The sequence below is a fragment of the Physeter macrocephalus genome, chromosome 19, assembly GCF_002837175.3.
Source record: "Physeter macrocephalus isolate SW-GA chromosome 19, ASM283717v5, whole genome shotgun sequence".
NCBI classification, from domain to species: domain Eukaryota; kingdom Metazoa; phylum Chordata; class Mammalia; order Artiodactyla; family Physeteridae; genus Physeter; species Physeter macrocephalus.
Window position 1 is genome coordinate 15,288,483 of NC_041232.1, and position 24,571 is coordinate 15,313,053.

Below are 24,571 nucleotides of genomic sequence, written 5' to 3' on the forward strand. Positions count from 1 at the left end.
GTGGCCTCTCCCGTTGCGGAGCACAGGCTCCGGACGCGCAGGCTCAGCGGCCATGGCTCACGGGCCCAGCCGCTCCGCGGCATGTGGGATCCTCCCGGACCGGGGCGCGAACCCGGTTCCCCTGCATCGGCAGGCGGACGCGCAACCACTGCGCCACCAGGGAAGCCCCCCCCTCGTTTTACAGTTGAGAAAATTGAGGTTCAGAAAGATTAAGTGATTTACTTAAGGTCCTACACAAGCCATTGTGAGAGCTGGGACTGCCATTCAGGTCTTCAATGCTCCAGGTCACAGGAATTTACTCTGGTCTCCCAACCAGAAGGGTGAGACAATAAGACGCAGTAACAGTTTGTGTTACTAGAAGTCGTCCACCAGGTGTCCAGAGGGTCTCCGAAGGTCCCCCAACCTTAAATTCAGAATACGGACCAAAGGAAGGAGCAATAGAAACAACCATTTCCCAGTGCTGCCTTCATATTATCATTTACAGAGTTGACATTGTACCCAAACATTTATTTTTTTTTCCTACCAACCTTTCCCCAAGAATGACCCCAGGTTTACAACCTGAGGTGACAGTGGGGGCATGAACATTGTCCAGAGTTAAGTGACAGGAGAAAGACAATATTTTCCCCCCAGACAACTTCCGACTTGAAAAACAAAGAACAAAAATACAAAGGTATAGTACAGGGATCTCTACTCAATGATCTGTGGTGACCTAAATGGGAAGGAAATCTAAAAAAGAGTGGATAAGTGTATACGTATAGGTGATTCACTTTGCTGTACAGCAGAAACTAACACAACATTGTAAAGCAACTATACTCCAATAAAAATTAATTAAAAAAATAAAAGTTTAAAAAATAAAAAAATAAAATAAATAAAAAACCAAAAATACATCAAGCGAGGCAAGCCCCCTGGCACTGTACACAAAGGTGAACTTGGCCTGGGCATCAAAATAACTGGGCATGGCAGCGGAGGAAGCGTCCATGTGAGGTGAGCTGCAGCCAGTTCATTCCAGTACAAAGATTTCAGCTCAGCGTTCTGATGTCCCGAGGCCCTTGATATTCACAGTGCGGTAAACACTGCACACAGCTGGGGAAAAGGGAATACACAATCACCTTTAACTTTCAGGGTCGGCCAGTTGGAGACCGTGTGTCCGCTTCTCCTCCTCACAGCACAGTGACCACTAAGTATATGCCTGGAGGGGCCAGCAGGTCATGTCCATGGCTACAGTGGGCCAGGGGTAAGTACTGCAGCAGGGAGAGGGGGGACCAATTTGAAGTCACCTGCCCTAGATGAAAATGGGTAACCACTCACTGCTCAGTTCCATGTGGGAAAGCAGGCCCTGTGCTGCCAGATCCTCAGAGTTTTCCACCTAAACGAGAAATCTAGCTCATGAGAAATTTTACTATTTTTAAATAATTGCTAAAAGCAAAGAAAAATAAAAACATGGGAGAGCCTCACAATTAGGAAGTTTTGGCACTTGCTGCTAGGAAGCTCGGGGTAGGGCGGGCAATTCCTCTAGGAACCTACAAGAGATCAGCTGGGTGTGCTGGACTGGGTAACCCTGAAAATATGACTCTGCAAGTATTCTGGCAAACTGCATCTCCTTTCCCTCAACCCGAGTCCTCTCACATGCATACGCTGGTGAATTACATTCAAAGGTAATTTTTCAATCTGTTTAAAAATTCTATATGTTTTTATAAGCAACGCTCTATTCTTTATTGTTACAAGGCAGAGCAGAGATGAACCATTTAAAACCTTTCGCCAATCATGTCAAGTGTAAGAGGCGATGTCAAGCGTAGGGGAAGTTTTCTGTAAGTCTGAAATTATTTCAAAGTATAAGTTTTGTTTTGTTTTGTTATTTAAGTGAAGGAGAAAAGCACAACTTTGCGACAGTCCACACAGGTCGGCTTGCAGGAGTGTGTAGGGAAATCCACAGGTTACAGGTGCAAGTTCAACCTTGGGCAGATAGATGGAGGAGAGGAAAATAAAGGAGCCTCGAGTCTGAGAACCATCGCAGCACGCAAAACCAGAACGCGAATTTACATCCGACGCTTAAAAAAATAAAAATAAACATTTTACGTCTCTTCAATTTTCCCATCTTCAAAACTCCCATCTTCGATTTCCCCAATTTTCCCATCACCTCTCCGCAGGCCCCTCGAGCCTCGCCCACTCCAAGGGTGGGGATGTCTTGCCTTCTATCAAGCGTCCGGGAAAATTCCTTCCTGCAAAAAGCCGAGCTGCGAGCAGGAAACTCAAGATCCTCCCGGGGCGACTTCGGGGCCGCGGCACAACTGGATCCGGCGGAGTCGGAGGGAATTCGGTCCCCGGCTCTCCCTCCCCACCGCTGACTGGCAAAACTCAACTTTTCCCTCCGGATCGCAGCCCCTTACCTGCGGCGACCCAGCGGACCAGTAGCGCCCCGAGGCAGACGAGGACCCGGGGCTCGGACGCCCGGACGCCTGCGGCCATCTCGCCCCAGATGCGGGCAGGGGCCCTTCGGGAAACGCAGGCTCCGGCTTGGCTGGGGGTGCGCCCCCAAGGACTCCGGCCCCTGGGGTGGTACTGAGTGTTCCTCCCAGGTCCTCGGAACGACAGAGTAGCTCCACTTTCCGCAACCCCCGGAAAGGATGCTTGGAGTGAGCCCGATGTCAGGGGCTGGGAGCTGCGCTGGGCTCCGAGCGCGATTCCCTCTCCCGAGCGCCCGGCCCGGGGTGGGAGGGTGCACCCCGCCCCCTGCGCCCGCCACCCACTCCCGCAGGCGGAAAACAACAGGAGCTGGGCTCCCTCCCGCCCATCCAGGCGGGAGCCCAACTTCCTCTACCTTGGCCGGGGAGGAGGGCTTTATGCAAAGGGCGCACGCCGGGGCGCGCCGAGCCGGGTCCGGGCAGGCCTGGGGAGGAGCACAGAAGCTGGTCCCTCCCCGAGCCCACTCAGCCGGGCTGGGCCGGGCAAAGGCCTGCGGCTGCCGCAGGACGGCACCGTCGCCCCGGCCTTCCCGGGCGCTCCGGATGCGGCACCCGGAGGAGCGTCGCGAGCCGGAGGGGTCGGCTGCCAAGGGGCAGAATTCAGGGTCCCCTCGGCTTAGCTGTTCTAGGGATTCTTAGTTGTTTTCGTGTGCCCCGGACGGACGCCGGGGCCGCCATCGCTGCCTTTCTCTACCCTTTGCAGAAGGAAGACAAGTCTAGAGCAGGAGAAAGACGATCCCTTAGACCTTCCAGCCAAGAGCAGCCACGAGACTCTGGTCCTCCGGTTAACTGGCTGAGACCACACAGTAAGAGGCAGGGCAGCGGAACTGGGTTCCGGGAGCTTTTTTGTTTTTCCTTTTTAGTTTCCCCACCCCCAGCCAGTCTGGTTCCCAGAGAACTACATTCCCAGCCTAAAATCCCCCTCTTCCTGCCACACCCCCATCCCAGCCTTCTGTCCTAGGGAAAACACGGTTATGATATACTCAGGAAAAGCTGAGCCTTGAAACAGCCCTACCAGAAACTTCCTCTTGAAAAAAACAAAACTGCAACTAATACAGTGAAATATTAGACTGTAGACTGTAGTAAGTGGATATGTGAGTGTTCCCCTTCTTTGGATTTTTCTATGTTTGAAAATTTCCCCCTCATCTCATCATAAAATGTTGGGGTGGGGGGCTTCCCTGGTGGCACAGTGGTTGAGAATCCGCCTGCCGATGCAGGGGACACGGGTTCGTGCCCCGATCCGGGAAGATCCCACATTCCAACGGGAGAGGTCACAACAGTGAGAGGCCCGCATACCGAAAAAAAAAAAAAAAAATGTTGGGGAAAAAACAAACAATGCTATTAAGAAAATCATTCGTTCTGTTGCCCAAAGGCCCCTTACTGAAATAAGTTTTCCATGAGGAAATCCTCTTGAAACCACTAAAAATGTATGTTTCACCCATGAACTGAGCCATGATGTTGCACGGTTTCTTTTTTTCCTCTTCTGCTCAATGATTTTGCCTCTTCAGCCAGCTCCTGAAAGTTTTCCTCCTTCCTCTCCCCCTTTTGTTTCTGTTTTTCATCTTTTACTTGGTGATGGAAAGTAAAGTATGTCCAGGACGCACTGTCCTGTCTTCCCCGAGCCCGGCTCCTCGGTTACCACCCAGTATATATTTGTTAAATAGACAAATGAAAGTTGATTGGTTTTGATATTGAAGCTGCTCAAGCTTTCCTGACAAACACCTCACATCCTCACCTGAAGTTAACAAGATATAAGTAAAATTAATAAGTGGCAAGTTTTCAGCTGAGGGTCTGGAATTTTCTGTGACCTTAGTGGTGCCTCACAGGGGACTTGCTCAGAGCACACCCTCCTGGTATATTTGCTGAGTCAAATGGACAGTCTCTTGACCAGTTCTCCACTCCTAGAAGGATCAGCCTCCCACAGGATATTTTACAACAGTGATTAGAGCACCTCACATGTGCATAGCTGGGGCCTTTTTCTAAAGCAGTTTTAGAAACTTAATCTCACTGGGCCCTCCCTCCAACCCTTGGACCTAAAGAATCATTCAATCCCATTTTACAAGTGAGAAACCTACAGCTAGGAAGTTAAGCTCCAGGTCACAAAGCCGGTTGGTGGTAAAGCCAGGTCTGGAACCCATGTCTGTCTGACTCCAATTCCTGCCAAACCAAGTTCCAAACTTGTCACTTACACAAAGGCTGCATGGTCTTGTCTACTTGAAAGAAAAATGTGCCATGTAAAAGTTGTGAGTTAAGTTGTATTTCGAGACCTTACTGAGGACCACAGCCCCAGAGACAGTCTCTCAGGTAGCTCTGAGGAACCACTCGAAGAGGTAAGGTACAATCCAGGATGTATATGATCTTTTTCGCTGGGAAAAACATGTAGTCAAGCATCAAAAGATTACTGATAACTACAAAGAACAGACACCTTAAGTTAATGATTTTAGCATTTTTCTATGTATGGAAAGATGCAAGAATTTGGGGTCATTTGAAATTTTTCCTTAGATATGCATCTTAACCATTTAGGGGCCTGTATATCCAAAGCACAGAATGTTTCCTGTTTTCTCCATCCTGAATTCCCCAGAGGTTGCACTGTTATGGACCACTGCAGTGGCTAGCGGCTTGATCCTTGTAGAGCTGGAATGGCAGGCAATATTTTTTTCTTTACAGCCTGGATGTTTTGGATGTCACCAGACCAGCAGACATGGGCATTTCCCCGAGCAGGGCTCAAAGGAAGCCTCCAGACTACTCAGTGTGGGACAGAGCTGGCCCAGGAAGCACCCACTCTCTCTGCTTTGGGGAAGGCTGTTGCTGACTCTGAGACAGGACTTGTTAGGAAATGCCCTGCCCTAACCCCAGTTGTGTTTCAGGCCACTCTGGACAGTGGAAAATGCCCTACCTAGAACAGTGACATTGGGGATGAGTTGGGGGTTCACTGTGGTGTCTCTAGCAAGGTAGGGGTCTTTCAAAGCCCTAGTTTCACCTATCTGCACCTTATAGTCAATGTTTACCTCATGGGATGGCCATGAAGATAAAGTAAGGGACTCAAAAGTCTATAAAGCATCGCTTTGGGGTCTGTCATTTGAGATGCACCCCGACAGAACCTGTCAGGACTCCTAAATCCTGCAGTCAGATATTAAACATGAGGCTCAAACGCCTCTCAGCTCAGGCTGCTACACATGGCTGTTTTTGTTTTGTTTCATTTTCACCTCCCAAGAATTGAGAAAACTTGCTCTATGTTAGGTGCTTTGTGTCCCTTCATTCATTACCCTTCCCAGTTGACATATGGCTCAGAGCGGCCAATTTACATCTCAAGTAAATGGGGGAGTCTGGATTTGAACCCAGGTCTGAGGGGGTGTCATCTTTTTTTTTTTCTTTTGGCCACGCCTGTGCTGCATGCAGGATCTTAGTTCCCCGACCAGGGATCGAACCCATGCCCCCTGCATTGGGAGCACAGAGTCTTAACCACCGGACCGCCAGGGAAGTCCCATGAGGCAGTGTCATCTTGATCAGTCTTGGCGGGAGGAGTGGGGTGGGGCTCCTGCCGGACTCCAGAGCCAGCACTCCTGCAGCCTGGGTCTTTGAAGCCATCCAGCCACCTGTGATTTCCGCCCCACTACTCCTCTTGCCAAGTCCCCTCCCTAGAGGTAACGCTGAAAGGTTTCTTAGCAACAACGTGCTTCTCCGTTCAACCTCTCCTGGGGGCTCAGAAAGGGCGGGCCAGTTGGGAACAGCTCAGATAGCAGCCTGGCCCCTCAGGTCCAGCTCTGGACCCCTCACTTCAAGAATTACTGAGAGGTCTGTCTAGTGGGATGCCTACCGTGTGCTATAAAACTATAGAACTAGAACTATGGAGGGGGAATAAAAAGGGAGATTGCGATTGACATATACACACTACTATATATAAAAGATAATGGAAACCTACGGTATAGCACAGGGAATTCTATTCAGTGCTCTGTAATGACCTATATGGGAGAAGAGTCTAGAAGAGAGTGGATATATGTATATGTATGTATACCTGATTCACTTTGCTGTACAGGCAGAAACTAACACAACATTGTAAATCAATTATACTCCAATAAAAAATTAATTTAAAAAAAAAACATTACTAGGAGGTGGATGACAAAATCTTACTCATGCCTTCTTGGATGGGTCGGGGACCCACAGGCTGGTGCCTCAGAAACCAGGGACAACAAAATCAACCTGGCTTCCTCTCTGGAGAAGCCTGCTAACCCTTCCCCAGACACCACCTTCTCTCACCTCTCCTCTGGCTTCTGCCCAGAAGAAAAGAATTGAGGTGCAGGTGCTGTAACAAGAAAGTTCCAAATCAGGCAAAGTTCCAAAAAGAAGCTGTCTAGGGGACTTCCCTGGTGGTCCAGTGGTTAGGACTCCACGCTTCCACTGATGGGGCCCTGCATTCCATGCCTAGTCGGGGAACTAAGATACCGCGAGGTGCGGCCAAAAACAAAGCTGGCAGGATGAGACAGGAAAACGAAAAATAGAGAGTTGTGAAATGAATCCATTTTTGACGGAAGCCCAGCATCTCCTCTCTGGACTCAAGACCAAGAGCTTGAAGTTCAGTGTCTCCAAGTGACAAAGAACCACGGGACTTGGAAGCAGATCCACCCCCAGAAGATAAAATGCTGCTTACTGAGGCATGAGGAAAGTGATCATCCAGTGCCCTGAGAAATGGGCAACCAGCAGCTGAAAAGAGATGCATGGCTCACTCATCCTAAAGGATGAAAGAAGCCCAGCCTGTGCTGGTGAATGTGGAACCACAGACTCTCGGCTGGTGGCAGTGAGGGCGATTGTAGTGTCCGCCAATTTCCATGGTGTAAATATTTCCACAACAGCCAATTACAAGTTATCACTGTGAAGTTACTAAACTATAGGCACAGTCAGCTCTCCAGAGCCAGTACCTCTGGAACGGCCCAGTTTCCCCCCATGAGACGACTCCAAGGTGGGAAACAACAGGATTACCCAGGAGGAGACCTGCTGGGAGCCAGTTGTACCAGATGACTCAGGTGAAGACATTCTCCCATCAAACTCCTGTTCTCAGGAATTCCCTGGTGGTCCAGAGGTTAGAACTCTGCGCTTTCACTGCCAGGGGCCCAGGTTCAATCCTTGGTCGGGCGACTAAGATCCTGCAAGCTGCGCGGCCAAAGGAAAAAACAAAACAACTCCTGTTTTCTGCGCTCACCCTCACCTATTGAGTGCATTTGTCGGCCAACATAAATGTTACCTTCCTAACTCCAAACTGGGCCATGTGGATGGGCAGTCACAAATGTATTGAATTCATGGGGACCGAAGAACTTAGTAAGCTCAGGGTATCCTGAGAAAGCTTAGATGAAGCATTTTCCTGAAGTTGTCTATTTTTTAGATAGCATTTGCTGTGTTCCTGATAATAAACATGAGCATGTTATGCTTAGTCTAGAATAATGAAAAAACAAAGAGAGAAAATAAAATGTAACCATAAGTCATCCAGAAGTAATCACTATCAGCACCAGGAACTTTTCTGCTGAGTTCCAATGTTTGATTTTTTTTTTTTTTTTTTTACAAAGTTGTGATGACATTTTACAGTTTTCATTCCTGCTTTTTTCCCTTAACTTTATATTAAAAATAGACATTGTTTGTTTTTGACAAATAACTAGTTTTTTTAACTGGAAAACTTATAAAATGCTAATGGTTTAAAAAAAAGTCCAGATGAACCTTGCAGACATTGTGCTAAGTGAAATAAAGCAGTCACAAAAGAACAAATACTGTATGACACCACTTATTTGAGAGGTACCTAGTGCAATCAAGTTCCTGGAGACAGAAAGTAGAGGGGGTGAGGAGTGGGTAGAGAAATGGGGAGATGTTTCATTTATCTGTCATTTCCATTTTGCAAGATGACAAGCTCTGGAGATGGATGGTGGTGATGGTGGCACAACGATGTGAATGTACCTAATGTCACTGAACCATACACTTAAAAAGGTTAAAAAAAAAAAGGTTAAGATGGTAAATTTTATTTTATTTTTTTATTTTGGCCACACCACGCGGCTTGCATTTCCCCGACCAGGGATTGAACCTGGGCCATGGCAGTGAAAACACGGAATCCTAACCACTAGGCCACCACGGGACTCCCAAGACGTAAATTTTATGTTATGTGTATTTTACCACAAATTTTTTTAAAGCAGGAAAAAATGGGAAAGTGACAAAACAATGAGGGGAAAAATGATACATAGATGGGACAGAGAACATAGATACTTCATTAGTGTTTGTGAATAAAAAGTTAAATCAAACAAACAAAATCCAAGCACTTTTGTGATGCAATTATATCTTGAAAGTGAGCCATCTGTCCACCTCCCCCAGGCCTCAGTCCTCTTCCCCAGGGACAACCAGTCTCACCAACTTCTGGAGACTACAGTCTTTGCTGGTTCCCTAATATGCACCCGTTGGAATATTACACACCCGTTAACACTTGTTTTCAAAGTTTATGTAATGATAGAGGATCCATCTGTTGTGATTACCCAGATGTGTGACGTTCAATGAGAGTTTTTTTCAACATCACTGTTGAAGTATGTTTCACATACCACACTTTCATTCTCCCATTTAAAGTCTACAATTCAGTGGTGTTTAGTATAGTCACAGAGTTGTCAGCCATCACCACAATCAATTTTAGACTTTTTTTACCTCCAAAAGAAATCCCTTACCCTTTAGCTATTACTCTCAATTCCTTCCAACCGCCACACCCAACCCCTGGCAAACACTAATCTACTTTCTGTCTCTATGGATTTGCCTATTCTGGACATTTCATATAAATGAAATCAAACACTATGTGTTGCGACTGGCTGCTTTCACTTAGCATAAAGTTTTCAATTAGCATAATGTGTTCATCCACGTTGTAGCAGGTATCAGTACTTCCTTTCTTTTTATGGCGAAATTATATTCCAGTGTATGGAGATAACACATAGTGTTTATCCATTCATCACTTGATGGACATTCAATAAATATTTAAGCCACTAAGGGACTCAGAGAACTTGGGGCACTTCTTTTCTAGTTTCCTCTCTGCCTTAACCATCATTCCACTCACGTCTTCTGGAAAGAAGATTGTTCTTGCTTCCTTTGATGCTCTACTCTGAGCAGACGCCGGCATTTTACAGAAGCCTGCCTCTCTTTACTCTGATTGGGCTCTCCGTATGCCAAGGCACCGGCCTGGAATGTGGTCAGGTAGTGTTTTATGCCATTATTTTTTCTTTTTCCAAAGATTTCAGTCAAACTCCTTCGGCTGTGTAGCCAGGAATTCCCAACCTCTTAGGGTCCCAGAATCTGATGTTTGTTCGCTTCAATTCTTTCTCCCACCTTGCAAAAGTTCCATCCCATTTCTCAAAGACAAGTGCATTAAACTTAATTCCACTCTAAGATTTTTGCATTCCCTGTCTAGAATTCCCTGTCTCTGCTAAACTGGCAGAGACACAGTACCTACTTGCATCCTGGCTTTTCCAGCCAATGGCTGACTTCTTGCAAGATTTTGAGAAAATTTCCTCATAATATATAATAATGCTCTTGCCAGGCACACTTTCTATGGAATTTCTCCTCCTATTCTTTGAGCAAACTTCAGAAGGAGGTACAAATCTTATCTACATTTTACAAATGAGGAAGCTGAGGCTCAGAGAGGTAAAATAACTTTCCAAACAAAGTCACAGCCTCCAGCCCATGTTTATAGAATGAATCACTTCTGCACTGGGCCTCACATTTACTGACAGAAGTGAAAACTTGGACTGGGGAAAGGGAGGATTAAGAAACTTGTGATGAAAATCTATGTACCCTCTTCCCAGGAAAATGCACATATTCACAACATTGTAAAAGTAATTTCAAGGAGTTAGGGGAAAAAACCATCCTGCAGGTCTAAACTGGAATTGTCGACTGGGTTGGCTGGGCACAGGAGGAAGTAAAACATCTCACTTACAAGGTTGAATCACCAGGTGGCGTTCTCAGCCCTGAATGGACTCTGGGTTCCATAGCCAAGGTCTTCCAAGAGATAGGAGTTGGTCCAAGCTGCCTGGAACTCAAAGAATTTCAGAGATTGTTGGTTTAAACAATAACCCTCACCATCAGAGGAGGAAAAGTGGCAGTGTGCTCAAGGTCACAGCTCATGGACAAAGCCAGAACTCACCCACTTATCCAAGTTCTGATATTTCTGAAATGCAGCACATAGTTCCCTTACTCTGAACAGAGCACAGTGGACACAATGCAATCTTTTCTCATGACGATTCCAGGAATGACCTTTTGTGTCTGAACATTGCTATCTGTGGGAACTAGAAGGGCTTATCTCACACACAAAATGGCCCCAGACTGCTGTTTCTTTAATTCCTCCTGCGGGTTAGGCTCTGAGCACGGGTTTGGTTCCTCCTATCTGCCAGGTTTGCTTACGTTTCCCTGTGTCCTTAGGTAAGTTATTTACCCCTCTTGGAGCCTCCGTTTCTGGGGGTTATTGAGTGGATTTGATGAGGCATGCGCCAGTAAAGCACCCTGCAGGCAGTAGATGTCCAACAATCGGTAACTACAAACATAACTGTGCTTCTTGCTCCTGTCAATTTGCTGCTTTAATTTGTTGCTTTATACATTCTCTACCTTGGGACCCAGACGACTAAACTTATTAGAACTCTGGGTAAAATAAGAATACAGAGACACTAAATGAGAAAATTACCTGCTCCGCTGTGGACTCTTTGACCTTTGTTTTTGTGGTTTGGCAGTCCTGATTCACGGCTGGGTTCTGGAGACGCAGGGGTTCCTGGTGGGCGCCTTCAGAGGATATAGGGCATTTGTGGAAATAGAAAGGAGATGGAAGGTTAGACTCCTGGACAAGTAAGTTATTTTTAGGTTTAACTACCCTAGACCTCCTTTTTCTTCTCAACACGTATTTCTGACCATTCTGTCGATGGAAATAAGAAAACTCACAACATGAATTGCGTGTTTCAGTTTTATTCAGGTACATTATTGAGGACAATAGCCTGGGAAAGAGTCTCTAAGTAACTCTGAGGAACTGCTTCAAAGACGTAGAGGGAGAGGCCAGCATACATATGATTTTGGCGAGGGCATACATGCAGTCGAGCATACATCTCGGTAAGAGGTTCCTGCTAGTCACAAGGAACAGGTATCTCAGGTCATGATTTTAGTGCTTTACGATGTATGGGAAGGTGCAAGAATCTGGGTTCATTAAAATTCTTCCTGGAATATACACCCTAACTATGTAAGGGGCCTGTTTTCTAAAGCACAGAGTGCCCCATCCTGGTTTTCATCCTGAATTCCTGTCAGGGTGCACTGTCGGTCAGTCACTGCAGTGGCTAATGACTTAATCCTTGTAGAAACGGGTGGTGAGCCACATTCTTTGTTGTACGAGTCCAATGTCAAATAGCAATGAATCTGTATTTTTACAAATAGGAAACTCCCAAAAGGCAAAACCCCAAGGAATGTGAAATTTCACTTTTCAGTGGATTTGTTCATTGCCAAAGTCCTTTCAGACATATACACCCTTCAGTCACTCCCACACTCCAGCCCTGGAGTCCATCTCCTCCCCTCTGTTCCCACACTCCTTACTGGAGTTCTGACCTTTACTGTGTGCCAGTATGGCACACAGTATGCTGGATACTGCAGTAACAATGGGGAACAGAAAAAAGAGTGGGCTTTGCCCTCATGGAGCCCACACTCTTCCCTGTAGCTCCAGCAATGTCTGACAATGACTGTTTCAATCAAGCCATGGTGTTTCTACACCCCCATGTCCCTCACCCATGTTCTTGCTCTTTCCACTACCAGGGATGCCCTTGACTCCCTCCTTCACCTGGCTAATTCCCACAAATTCTTTGGGCTCAAGTGGTCACCTCTTCCAAGAAGTCTTCCTTGGTGTACACAGCAGGGACAGGTACCCTTCTCCTGTATTCCTGTAGCACCCTCTGGAAATTTATATCAGAACCCTTGCCACTCTGAATTGTAAGAATCACTTTACACGTCTGTCTTCCTGCTCCAGCCTGGAATCTCTCTGAAGGTATGGACAATGTTTCATCCATGCCTCTGTCTTCAGAGTCTAGCACAGGGCTTGGTAGACATTCAGTAAATGGTAAGTGAACAAATAGAGTGTTGGCCCCAACAGAAACGAACGGCAACACTGAACATAGCACTCAGGAGAGGATTTATTTTGGCATCTCTTGCTCACAAAACTCAAGAATCTTGAAGATGGTTCTTGTTTGCCCAAAACTATCTTCTTGACAATCAGTTGTTTCTCCCCTTCCAGGGGCTACCTGGCCTCCCCAGGAGTTGCTTATCTTCCCTGCTTCAGGGTACAGCCTGTCTTTTGGGGACCATCTTTAAATGGACATCTTCATCTAAGTTTATATAAAGTCACAGGTAAGTTTCACTGCTCTTGTCCTCAACATTTATCTCCTTAGTGACTTTTTCACTTTCTTTCTTCTTTTTTTTAATTTTTAAAATTTTAATACAGTTCAAATCAGCATGTGGGGTTCATTTCAGCTTCTTCACTGCCAAAGCTGGGAGCAGGAACTACTTCAGCTTCTCTGCCTTCTCTTTGTCTGTGATGACCAAGGCGTAAAGGTATCTGCTGCATCGAACTTTAAACTTCACATTATCCTTATTTTTCTTGATCTTGACAGACTTGGCATCCTTTCGCCTGGCTGTAAGCAGAAAGTCCTTGATTTCCTCAATTTTGTGAGGCATGGTGATGAGACACGGAGAGCCTGGCTGGCACCTTCGATCCAGGCCCGGGGTCCCCAGATGTCACCCAGCCTGGATTACCACAGATTACCCCCCATTCCTCACGTACAGCCTGAGAGGCACTCACTGCCACTTCTTCACTTTCTTATGCTCTCTGTTTCCCAGCCTGCATTCCAATCTTTTCTAACCGGCTGCAGGATAAGACCCTGGGTTCTGGTATCAAACACACTCAGATTTATATCTCAGGAATTCCCTGGCGGTCCAGTGGTTAAGACTCCGTGCTTTCACTGCCAAGGGCATGGGTTCAATCCCTGGTCAGGGTACTAAGACCCCACAAGCCGCGCAGCCAAAAAAAAAAAAAAAATTATATCTCTAGCCCACTGCTTCTAAGCTTCCCTATGAGATCTCTCTGAGCCTGTTTCCTCTGTTGTAAATGGCAATGATGGGAATGATAACTATAGCCCTTACCTTAGGATATGTTGAGAAGATTATATGAGAGAAAGCCATTATGAGAGGCTTAGCATGGAACCTCACAAAGAAGAAAGCTGAGTAAATATCATTATGTCATTTGGGACATGGAGAATATGTATATTATTATTTTATAATTTATTATAATATTATAATTATATAAAAGATAATATCAATAAAATAGAATAATAAAATATAACATTATAATTATTGAATTGGCCAAAAAGTTCGTTCAGGTTCTTCTGTAACATCTTATAGAAAAACCCGAATGAACTTTTTGGCCAATCCAATATATAAATTATAATTCATAATATTTTACAATTACAAAAATTATAATTTTTATCTACATTTTTTATATCAAATAATCAACATGACTATACTAATTATTTGGCTTATTTTAGTTTCCCGGTTTTTTTTTTTGTGGTAGGCGGGCCTCTCACTGTTGTGGCCTCTCCCGTTGCGGAGCACAGGCTCCAGACGCGCAGGCTCAGCGGCCATGGCTCACGGGCCCAGCCGCTCCGCGGCATGTGGGATCTTCCCGGACCGGGGCACGAACCCGTGTCCCCTGCATCGGCAGGCGGGCTCTCAATCACTGCGCCACCAGGGAAGCCCTGGTTTCCCGTTTTTTAAAACCCTTCCTGCTTGTCAATTAAGCAGAAATATTTTAATTGTCTTAAAAGGAAAATTTGTAAAAATATAATTTAATTCAGTCCACCTGTGGGAAGTAAAAGTCCCTGTAACAAATCTTAAGTTCTTTATTTCTCCCTAAAAAAAAACCACAGTTAACTGTTGTTTATCCTTCCAGTTGTGTGTTTACATACACATGCATTATATACATGTAAACATACAGATTTTTTTAAAAGCATAGATGAGATCACACACTATATATTTGTAAGCGACTTGCTTTTTTTGTTTGTTTTTTTACCCTTTTAAATAAAGTGTACAGTTCAGTGCGTGTTTGTACATTCACAAGTTTGTGCAGCCATCACCATTAATTCCAGGTCATTCTCATCACCTCAAAAAGAAACCCCATACCCACTGGCAGTCATTGCCTTCCTCACACCTCCCAGCTCCTGGCAAACACTGATCTACTTTTTGTCTCTATGGAATTGCGTATTGTGGATATTTCATATAAATGGAATCATATAATATATGGCCTTCTGTGTCTGGCTTCCTGTCACTACATTTAAGTTCAGCTAATGCTTTTTAAAGATTACCCAGTATTCCATAGTTATGATGATTCCATAGTGTGAATTCATCATAATCCAATTAATCCTCCACTCAATGGGCATTTAAATTGTTTCCTCCTTTTCATTATCGCAAACTACAAAACAATGAACACCCCATGCTTCATAGCAATGTTCAGGCTTTGTGAACCTCGTGAGATTTCCTGCAGGAAAAATTCTCAGGAGAGGTATTATTATTGGAGAAAAAATCATGCATAGTGAAATTTTGATAGATCCTGCCAAATTGCCCTCTAGAAAAGTTATACTACTCTCTAGTCCTTCCAACAGTGTGAGTTGAGCATTGCCCCCAGTCTTTGTTAATGTTGTATATTTTAGATTTAAAAGAGAAGTGATTTCTAAGCTCACTTTCCCTGCAATCACACCAGCTTATATGGTAGAAATAGTGATATTTTGGGGCACATTGGGTTAAATGAAATACATTATTTAAATTAATTTCACCTGCTTTTAATTTTTATTAAATTCATCTGCTTTAAGAAAATTTTTTTAATGTGACTACTTGAAAAATTTTAAATTACATATGTGGCTCAACTTTTATTTCCTTTTTTTTTTAGTGATCAAATCGAGACCTTTTTTTTTTTGGCTGCGTTGGGTCTTCATTGCTGCGCATGGGCTTTCTCTAGTTGCGGTTATCAGGAGCTACTCTTCATTGTGGTGCGCGGGCTTCTCATTGCGGTGGATTCTCTTGTTGCGGAGCACCGGCTCTAGGCGTGGGGTCTTCAGTAGTCATGGCACTCGGGCTCAGTAGTTGGCGCTTGTGGGCTCCAGAAGGCAGGCTCAGTAGTTGTGGCGCATGGGCTTTGTTGCTCCTCAGCATGTGGGATCTTCCTGGGCCAGGGCTTGAACCTGTGTCCCCTGCACTGGCAGGCGGATTCCCAACCACTGCGCCACCAGGGAAGTCCTCAACTTTTATTTCTATTGGATGCTGCTGCTCTAGAGTTAACCGTGATCTCTATCCTCCTCCTGAACATCCTGTTATTGCTTTTTACAATCAATGCGTATTTATATTTACCCATATGTTTACCAGTTTCTTTGTTCTCCATGACTTCTTGCATCTCCTTCCTTCAGGTACATATATCCTCCCAAAAGAACTTTTTTGGGGGTATTTTTTTCAGCACAAATATGAGCGTGGGAACCACTGTATCTTAATCTAAAAGGGTATTGGATGATAGTGTATATATATTATATATATATATACACACACTTATATATTTTTGCATATGGGGGGGTTATTTGGACTCTTAATCGTGGGAGGAGGGGTTGAGTTAGAGAGATGGAAGATACTTCAGTGAAATACACATCTTATTTCCCATGACAGCAAATTGAAATGTACAATCATAGTCAAGGTGTCTCGCGGGAAACTGAGAAGAACAATACACCATATGTTATGTAGAAGTCCAATGTCAGTGTGTAAAGCCAAACACGTAGCCCCTCAAACTACTTACACTGTAGTAAATTTGAATTTTAAAAGTAAATTTCTTTTTGGGACTTCCGTGGCGGTCCAGTGATTAAGACTCTGCTTCCACCGCAGGGGACACAGGTTTGATCCTTGGTCAGGGGAACTAGGATCCCATGTGTCATGCGACGCGGCCAAAAGATTTTTAAAAATTGTTTTAAAAAAGTAAATTTCTTTTTAAGTAAACTTAAATTTCTCTCTCTCTTTCCCAAGTGGAATTCACAAAAGTTATATGTGTAGATAATGTATTTATTTTTTAATATACATATATATTTCTGTATTTCTGACATTGCCCTTCTAGGACTTTGACTCAACTACAGGGAAATGGCCGGGCACCCTTTTGTTTTCTAATCTCTTTGTTCACTTGCCTTGAACTTCAGGACAAATTCAAACAAGTTGGGGAAATCAAAATAAGTGGTAGGTTAATGTGCTTTCATAAATATACAGTTGACCCTTGAACAACACGGGGATTAGGGGCAACCCCTCCATGCAGGCAAAAATCCACATATAAATGTTGACTCCTCTAAAACTTAATAGCCTACTGTTGACCAGAAGCCTTCCTGATAACATAAACAGTCAACATATATTTTGTATGTTATATGTATATTTATATATATTTTATGCATTCATGACTTACCTTTTCTTATTTTTTTTCCATATTTCTAGGCTACGTGGTTCATCTGAGAGTTTTTTCAAATTGTCACAAATCTCCAAAAGATTTTCCAATATATGTATTGAAAAAAATCCATGTGCAAGTGGACCTGCACAGTTCAAAACCGTGTTGTTCAAGGGTCAACTGCAGTTTCTTAGTTTCTGGAGCATGCAGAAAGTTCTAGTAAGCCAATAAAATTTTGTTAAGTAGAGATGGAGTCTAATAAAGTGGCTGGTATCAGAGGTAATTTGTACTACCTGTGTAGTCAGGCAAGGCACTTACTGACACGGTGCTTGCAAGTTGCTCTCTTCAGCTGGTTAACAGTATCTCTGTGAAGGTGTGGGCTTTACTTCCTTGCTACTTGTAGAAAACAGGTCTTGCTTTTGCTTTCCTGCCTCTGTTTCTCTTCTTTCTGTTATTGGCGCAATTATTTTCCTTTGGAAAGCTGCCTCTCCCCAACTCTAAGCAAACAGGGTTGGGATGGAGCTATGGGAGTGGATGAGGACCCAGGCTGGTCAGAATGATAACGAGTGGGTTAGGACTAGACACACAGCCGGTCTGGATTAGTGAGAGGCAGTCCCTATTTTCTGCTGGAGGTGTGGAGCAATGGAACCCCTCTTTCTGCTGGGGTTGCTAACTTGAATGAACGCAGGCCTGAAGCCATTGGTGGCTATCATTGGTCAGCTATTGCTGCATAATTAATCACCACAAGCTCTGCAGCTTAAAACAATAAACATACATCATCTCACAGTTTCTGTGGATCAGGGGCTCTGCCTCAGGGTCTCTCAAGAGACTGCAGTCAAGGTGTCAGCCTAATCTGGGGTCTCCTTGTCAGGATCGCAGTCTAGCTGGGAGAGAGCGCTGAAGTGTCAGGTGTGCAAGTAGCCTAATAAAGCAACAAGCTGAAAATGAAAGAGTTAAGCCATCGATCACTTGTTGCGATGGTTTAGGGAAGAGGCTGAAACTGGAGAAAGTACCTACTCTCCCTGTTGCATTTTCCCCTATATGTATCTCACTGTTGAAGGGACCCCAGAAGAAAGGCTCTAGCAGTTTATAGCCCCTGGGACTCGGGGCGGTGAGGATGTAGAGGGACGAGGGATTGGAGTGGAAAAGTACCTGGTGTGGAGTCAGAGTGAGCAAGTGTCTGCAAGGTCATGTCCCCTCACCCCCAATAAGGAGGCCGGGGCAGAGGTGCCTGGAGAGGACTTCTGCCCAGGACCTCAGATAAAGGGACCCAAGAAGGAAGGAGCATAATATGCATAAGAGCATGACTGGTCAGAGGGGCCGAGTCCTGGACTGCAACTCCCTTAGAGACTGCAATGTGCTGTCTGTGCACCAGGTCTGGCATGGGGGGGAAGGGGTCAGCTTTCCCCTGGGAGGCCTGCCAGGTAAACCCTCTGAATTGCCTATCGTCAGGCCTGAGAAATCACACATAGGTTTTTTTGTTTTTTGCTGTTGTTGTTTTTTAATTTTTTTTTTTTTTGGCTGCACCACGCAGCATAAGGAATCCTAGTTCCCCAACCAGGGATCTAACCCGTGCCCCTGCAGTGGAAGCGCGGAGGCTTAACCACAGGACCAGCAAGGAAGCCCACATATTAGTTTTTAACCAGGAACCGGACACCTCATTCATCTGGAGTCTTGACTGGGGAACCATCTGCTTCCAACCTCAGTTGGTGGTTGTTGGCAGGATTCAGTTCCTTGTGGGACATTGGACCGAGGGCCTCAGATCCTCGCTGACTGTTGGCCAGGGGCCACCCCCAGTTCCTTGTCATGTGAGTCTTTCTATACTTGGCAGGTGATTTCATGAAAGCCGGCAAGCCAAGAAGGCAATAGAGAGTACGTGCTAGCAAGTTGTAAGTCCCAATCTTATGTAACCTAATCACAGAAGTGACATCCCATTAACATTGCCATATTTTATTGGTTAGAAGTGGCTTACTCAAGGGGAGGGGATTACACAAGACCATGAATACCAGGAGGCGGGGATTGCTGGGGCCATCTTAGAAGCTGCTGACCTCAATGGCCATAGGGCAACATAAAGGGAGGATCTACTTGGGATTGAAACCAGCCCAGAGGCAAACAAAGTTGAGAAACAGGAGGGAGACAGATACTTAGGGCACCACTTAAGCCTGTGGATCTGGATACTTCTGAAGCCAACTACCCATTGGCATCCCAGTACTGGAACTAATTTTCTTCTTTAAAGATTCCATTTGCACTGGGTTTTAGTCACTTGCAACTGAAAGAGTCCTGATTAACATAAAAATAATGTGGGCAGGTTCTTTGGGTTTCTTGGCACTGAGATGTGCTGAGGTCACCCTAAGAACAAGGAGTTTCTGTTGGTGTGAATGTAAATTGATGCAGCCACTATGGAATACAGTATGGAGGTTCCTCAAAAACTAAAAATAGGGTTGCCATATGATGCAGCAATCCTACTCCTGGGCATATATCTGGACAAAACTATAATTTAAAAAGATGCATGCACCTCAGTGATCATAGCAGCACTATTCACAATAATAGCCAAGACATGCAAACAACCTAAATGTCCATCGACAGATGAATGGGTAAAGAAGATGTGGTACATATATACAATGGAATATTACTCAGCCATAAAAAAGAATGAAATAATGCCATTTGCAGCAATGTGGATGGACCTAGAGATTATCATACTAAGTGAAGTAAGTCAGAAAGAGAAAGACAAATACCATATGATATCAATTATATATGGAATCTAAAATATGACACAAATATCTACAAAACAGAAACAAACTCACAGATATAGAGAACAGATTTGTGGTTGCCAAGGGGGGTGGTGGGGGAGGAATGGATTGGGAATTTGGGGTTAGCAGATTCAAACTGTTATATAGAGAATGGATAAACGACAAGGTCCTACTGTATAGCACAGGGAACTAGATTCAGTATCCTTTGATAAACCATAATGGAAGAGAATATGAAAAAGAATATATATATATTTGAATCACTTTGCTGTACAGAAGAAATTAACACAATGTTGTAAGTCAACTATACTTCAAAAAAATAAATTTTCAAAAAAGAACAAGGTGTTTGCTCAAAGGGTGCTGATGGTCTGGCACCCACCTGGAGCCCTTCTGTGGAGCGAGTCAGTTCTGGAGATGGAAGGCTGTTTCTCCAGGTGCTCGTTTTTCTCTGTGAATCTGCTGTTTTCCCACTGCCGATGGGCCATTTCTCCTCCATACTATAAATCCTTTACCCACACTCTCTGCTGCCTCCGATTTCCAGCCTGCCCAAGGCTCTTAACGGCCTCTCTGCACTCTCTGTGCATCTTCTCCTTTCTGCATTAGTCCCTACCACTTACACCTGCCTGCTTCTCCTTATATACTAGCGCAGATTCAAGAGGTTGAATCTGATTGGTGTAGGTCATTCTTTTGAACCAGGCCAGTTCATAGGTGGTTTGACAGGCCTGTGCATTGCCTGTCAGGTGGGTCAGGGGGTGGACTCATGAGGGCTTCAGAGCGGCTGTGGGCAGGCCAGGCATTCTATAGTTTCTCTTGTTTAAGACATAGGCAAGCCATTTTTCATGAAGATGGTAACGATTCCAGTTTGAATAATCATTAATTTGATAGCCTAAGGTCTGAATGAACGAGGCTTCACTGACTTGTAGCATGATTTGGGAGACCTAGTTTCTATTTCTAGCTTCTGTATAATGAGCAGATCATCTGCATTGATCTAGGATTCTTTTTTTTTTTTTTTTTTTTTTTTTTTGCATTACGCGGCATTGATCTAGGATTCTTTTTTTTTTTTTTTTTTTTTTTTTGCATTACGCGGGCCTCTCACTGTTGTGGCCTCTCCCGTTGCGGAGCACAGGCTCCAGACACGCAGCCTCAGCGGCCATGGCTCACGGGCCCAGCCGCTCTGCGGCATGTGGGATCTTCCCGGACCGGTGCACGTACCCGTGTCCCCTGCATCGGCAGGCGGACTCTTAACCAATGCGCCACCAGGGAAGCCCCAGGATTCATTTTATTGCAAGTGAAGAACATCCAACTTAAATTGGCACAGGTCCAAAATGGAATTAACTGGTTCACGTTTCTGAAAAGTCCAAGGGGTAGATCTTGCTTCATGCTTGGCTCCATCCAGGTGTCAAACAGTGTCAACGTCACCATGTCACAATGACTCTCTCTGTATCAGAGCTACTTTGCTCTGTGTTGGCTCCTTTCCCAGGCAGCCTCTTTGGTCCCGGTGGTCAGATTACCACCAACAGATCCAGGCTGACATTCTCTCTCTTCAGCAGCACTGCTGGAAGAGAGATTCCCCTCTTCCCAGTGGTTCCACCCAAGGTCCTGGAACTGAGTCTCATTGGCTTGGCTTCGTTCACCTGTGCATCCCTGAACCAATGGCTAGACCAGAGGGATGCAATGCTTTGATTGGTCAGCCTTAGGTCACATGACTATCCCTGCAGCCCCTCCTAAACCACGTGAACGGAGAGTGACAGAGGGGTGGATCCCCAAAGGAAGAGTGGGGTGCTATTAATCGAAAGAGAAATGGATGCTGGCAAACCAACACCAGTGTTTATACCAGTTAATCTGTCCATTTCTGTTTCCCAGTCTCTGAAAGCATGTGCTATTTGCAGAGTAATACTGCAAGCAACCTCTGAGCCTACAAATATTTGCAGGAGACTTCTATAATTTGCTTATTTTTTAAGTGAAGTGCGATTCATGTAACATAAAATAAACCATTTTAAAGTGAATGATGCAGGGTCTTTCCTGGTGGCGCAGTGGTTAAGAATCCGCCTGCCAGTGCAGGGGACACGGATTTGAGCCCTGGTCCGGGAAGATCCCACATGCCGTGGAGCAACTAAGCCCGTGTGCCACAACTACTGAGCCTGCGCTCTAGAGCCCACGAACCACAACTACTGAGTCCACGTGCCACAACTACTGAAGCCTGTGCGCCTAGAGCCCGTGCTCCGCAACAAGAGAAGCCACCTCAATGAGAAGCCCATGCACTGCTACAAAGAATAGCCGCCACTGGCTGCAACTAGAGAAAGCCCACGCGCAGCAACGAAGACCCAATGCAGCCAAAAAAACCCAAAACAAACAAAAAAAACATGCCCAGTAAGCAGAAGCTCCCCCTTCCCTCCTCCTCCCAGTGACGGTGACCACCAGTCTGCCTTCTGTGTCTATGGATTTACCTATCCTGGATATTTCATATAAGTGGAGTCACAAAATATTTGATGTTTTGTGTCTCGCTTCTTTCACTTATCCCAATGTTTTCAAGGTTCATCTACATTATAGCATGTATCAGCACTTCATTCCTTTTTTGGGCTGAATAATATTCTATTGTGTGTTTATACTGGCTGTTGTGCAACCAATCTCCGGAACTTTTTCATCTTGCAAAACTGAAACTCTATACTCATTAAACAACACCTCCCCATTCCCTCCTTTCCACCCAGTTCCTGGCAACACTCTTCTATTTTCTGTGTCTGTGAATTTGACCACTTTAGATATCTCATATAAGCGGAATCATACAGAATTTGTCCTTTTGTTTCTGGCTTATTCCACTTAGTGTAATGTCTTCAAGATACATTCATGTTGTAGCTTGTGTCAGCATTTCCTTTATAAAGCTGAATAATATTCCATTGTATGTATACACCACATTTTGTCTATTCATCTGTCAAGGGACACTGGGTTGCTTCCACCTCTTGGCTATTGTGAATAATGCTGCTGTAGACATGACTTGCAAATATCTCTTTGAGACTCTGCTTTCAATTCCTCTGGATCTACACTCCAAAAGTGAGATTGCTAAATCATGTGGTAATTCTAATTTTAATTTTTTTGAAGAACTAGAATTTTGCTTGTTTTTAAAATTAATTTTCTGCCTAACTCTTTCCTAAAAATATTTTATGCAGAAGATACCAGTGGGAATGTAAAGGGTGTTTTTAAATGCTTTGAAATTCTCGTAGAGCAAAAGCAAAAATCTCAATATATATTAAAAAAAAATCTAACGAGCGGAATCCCGGAAACCAGTTGGAGATCAATTTCCAGAAAAATGTCTCAGTTCATCTGCTTGGCCAAGAGCCAGAGCCTGGGCCCCTGGAGTCACACTTCCGGGTGACTGGCATGGTCTCGGCAACAGTTTGTGAACTTAAGCCGTGGCCACACGTGGGAGATTTATCTTTGTCCAGGCCTCCCTTATGAACCACTTTCTCTAGCAGAAGCACAAGAGTAAAACTGGAATGAAGCCATTCCACTGAATAACCACATCAATGAATTTCCTGCCTTCGCTCAACAAACAAAACAGCCTGTGGTTTTACAGGCTCATTCATCTGAGTCTATCCACAGCAGCCCTACAAAAGCGCCTCACTAAGACAAATACACACAGACAATTTACAGTCCAGAAAGGCAAGTGTACACAGTAGATGTGTGTCAATAAATATAACACTGCTTTTCTTTCTTTTTAAAAATTGCTTTTCCCACCTCCTTTAAGACATCGACAGCACTCTGAGTAAGCAGTGAACAGTGAGCATCTACTATATGCCAGGAGCCCCTAAAGGACCCCAGGATTGAGTCTTTACCTGGATTTTTGGGGCACTTCTTGGTTTCTGGGTAAAAACAAGGCTTTCTGGAGGCATTTTCAGGTGTGCCTGGCTCCTCCGCTCTGGCTGGCAGAAGCTCTCCTGGGTGCCCAGCCCTGACCAACTCTGCAGAGACATCTCCCCACAGACCAGACAGATTCTCCTTTCAGCTGGATGTCAGCCTTTGGTAAGTCTCTGAGCCTTTCTGAACTTCGGTTTCCTCATCTGTCCAGCGAAGGGGTAAATGAGAATCAGTCCCAACATCTAACAACAAATGCACGATCAAATAATTCACGACGTCATTGTAACTGGCAGTTGTTTTAAAAAAAACATTTTTTGAAATGTATAACATCAGAAAATGTTCAACATAGACTATTAAATGAGATCTGTGTTCTTATGTGGATCAGATAGTCTACATATATTGTTGAAATCATGAATATAAAACTGTGGAGATAGAAAGGAACATTGAAAAACAAACGAGAGTGTAAACACCGCCGCCCCACCCCCATTGGCCGAAACAAAACGAAAACCATGAGAGTAAACCTGTTGATCACTAGGTCTCCTTTTGCCTTAAAAATCGGTCAGTCACAGAGACTGCCCGATTTGGAATATGGTATCCCAAACTTAAAATGTAAATGATGTTTGGCCCACTTCTATGATTTTATCCTCAGGAGAAAACAAACAACAAGCAAACAAGTGCATGAAGGTACATGTAAAAGAATACATATTTCAGAGACGTTTCTAGAGCATAATAGTGAGATCATCTGAAATGTTCCCAAATGGAGGATTTCGTTTGCAAACAAGCAACAATCCATACAATAGAATCCTGTACAACCATTAAGAATGCTGCTGTAGGGCTTCCCTGGTGGCGCAGTGGTTGAGAGTCCGCCTGCCGATGCAGGGGACAAGTGTACGTGCCCCGGTCCGGGAGGATCCCACATGCCGTGGAGCGGCTGGGCCCGTGAGCCATGGCCGCTGAGCCTGCGCGTCCGGAGCCTGTGCTCCGCAATGGGAGAGGCCACAACAGTGAGAGGCCCGCGTACC

At 44.8% G+C, this 24,571-nt stretch overlaps 2 protein-coding genes across 2 annotated transcripts in view; both read right to left on the reverse strand.

Moving 5' to 3' along the window:
- The window catches only part of VSIG10 (V-set and immunoglobulin domain containing 10), a 14,568-nt gene extending 9,968 nt beyond the window's left edge, over nucleotides 1–4,600 (reverse strand). The window contains exons 1-2 of the mRNA XM_028480546.1: nucleotides 4,538–4,600; nucleotides 2,388–3,082 (exon numbers count right to left, since the gene is read on the reverse strand). Of these exons, the coding sequence (XP_028336347.1) occupies nucleotides 2,388–3,082; nucleotides 4,538–4,600 (758 nt within the window). The remainder of the gene's footprint in view (nucleotides 1–2,387; nucleotides 3,083–4,537) is intronic.
- An 8,304-nt stretch (nucleotides 4,601–12,904) lies between these two features.
- On the reverse strand, nucleotides 12,905–13,194 carry LOC102981023 (60S ribosomal protein L38-like). Its single transcript, XM_055080660.1, has one exon. It carries the CDS (start codon nucleotides 13,167–13,169, stop codon nucleotides 12,996–12,998), a length of 174 nt encoding a protein of 57 aa, XP_054936635.1. The 5' UTR covers nucleotides 13,170–13,194; the 3' UTR covers nucleotides 12,905–12,995.
- Nucleotides 13,195–24,571: the final 11,377 nt, after the last annotated feature.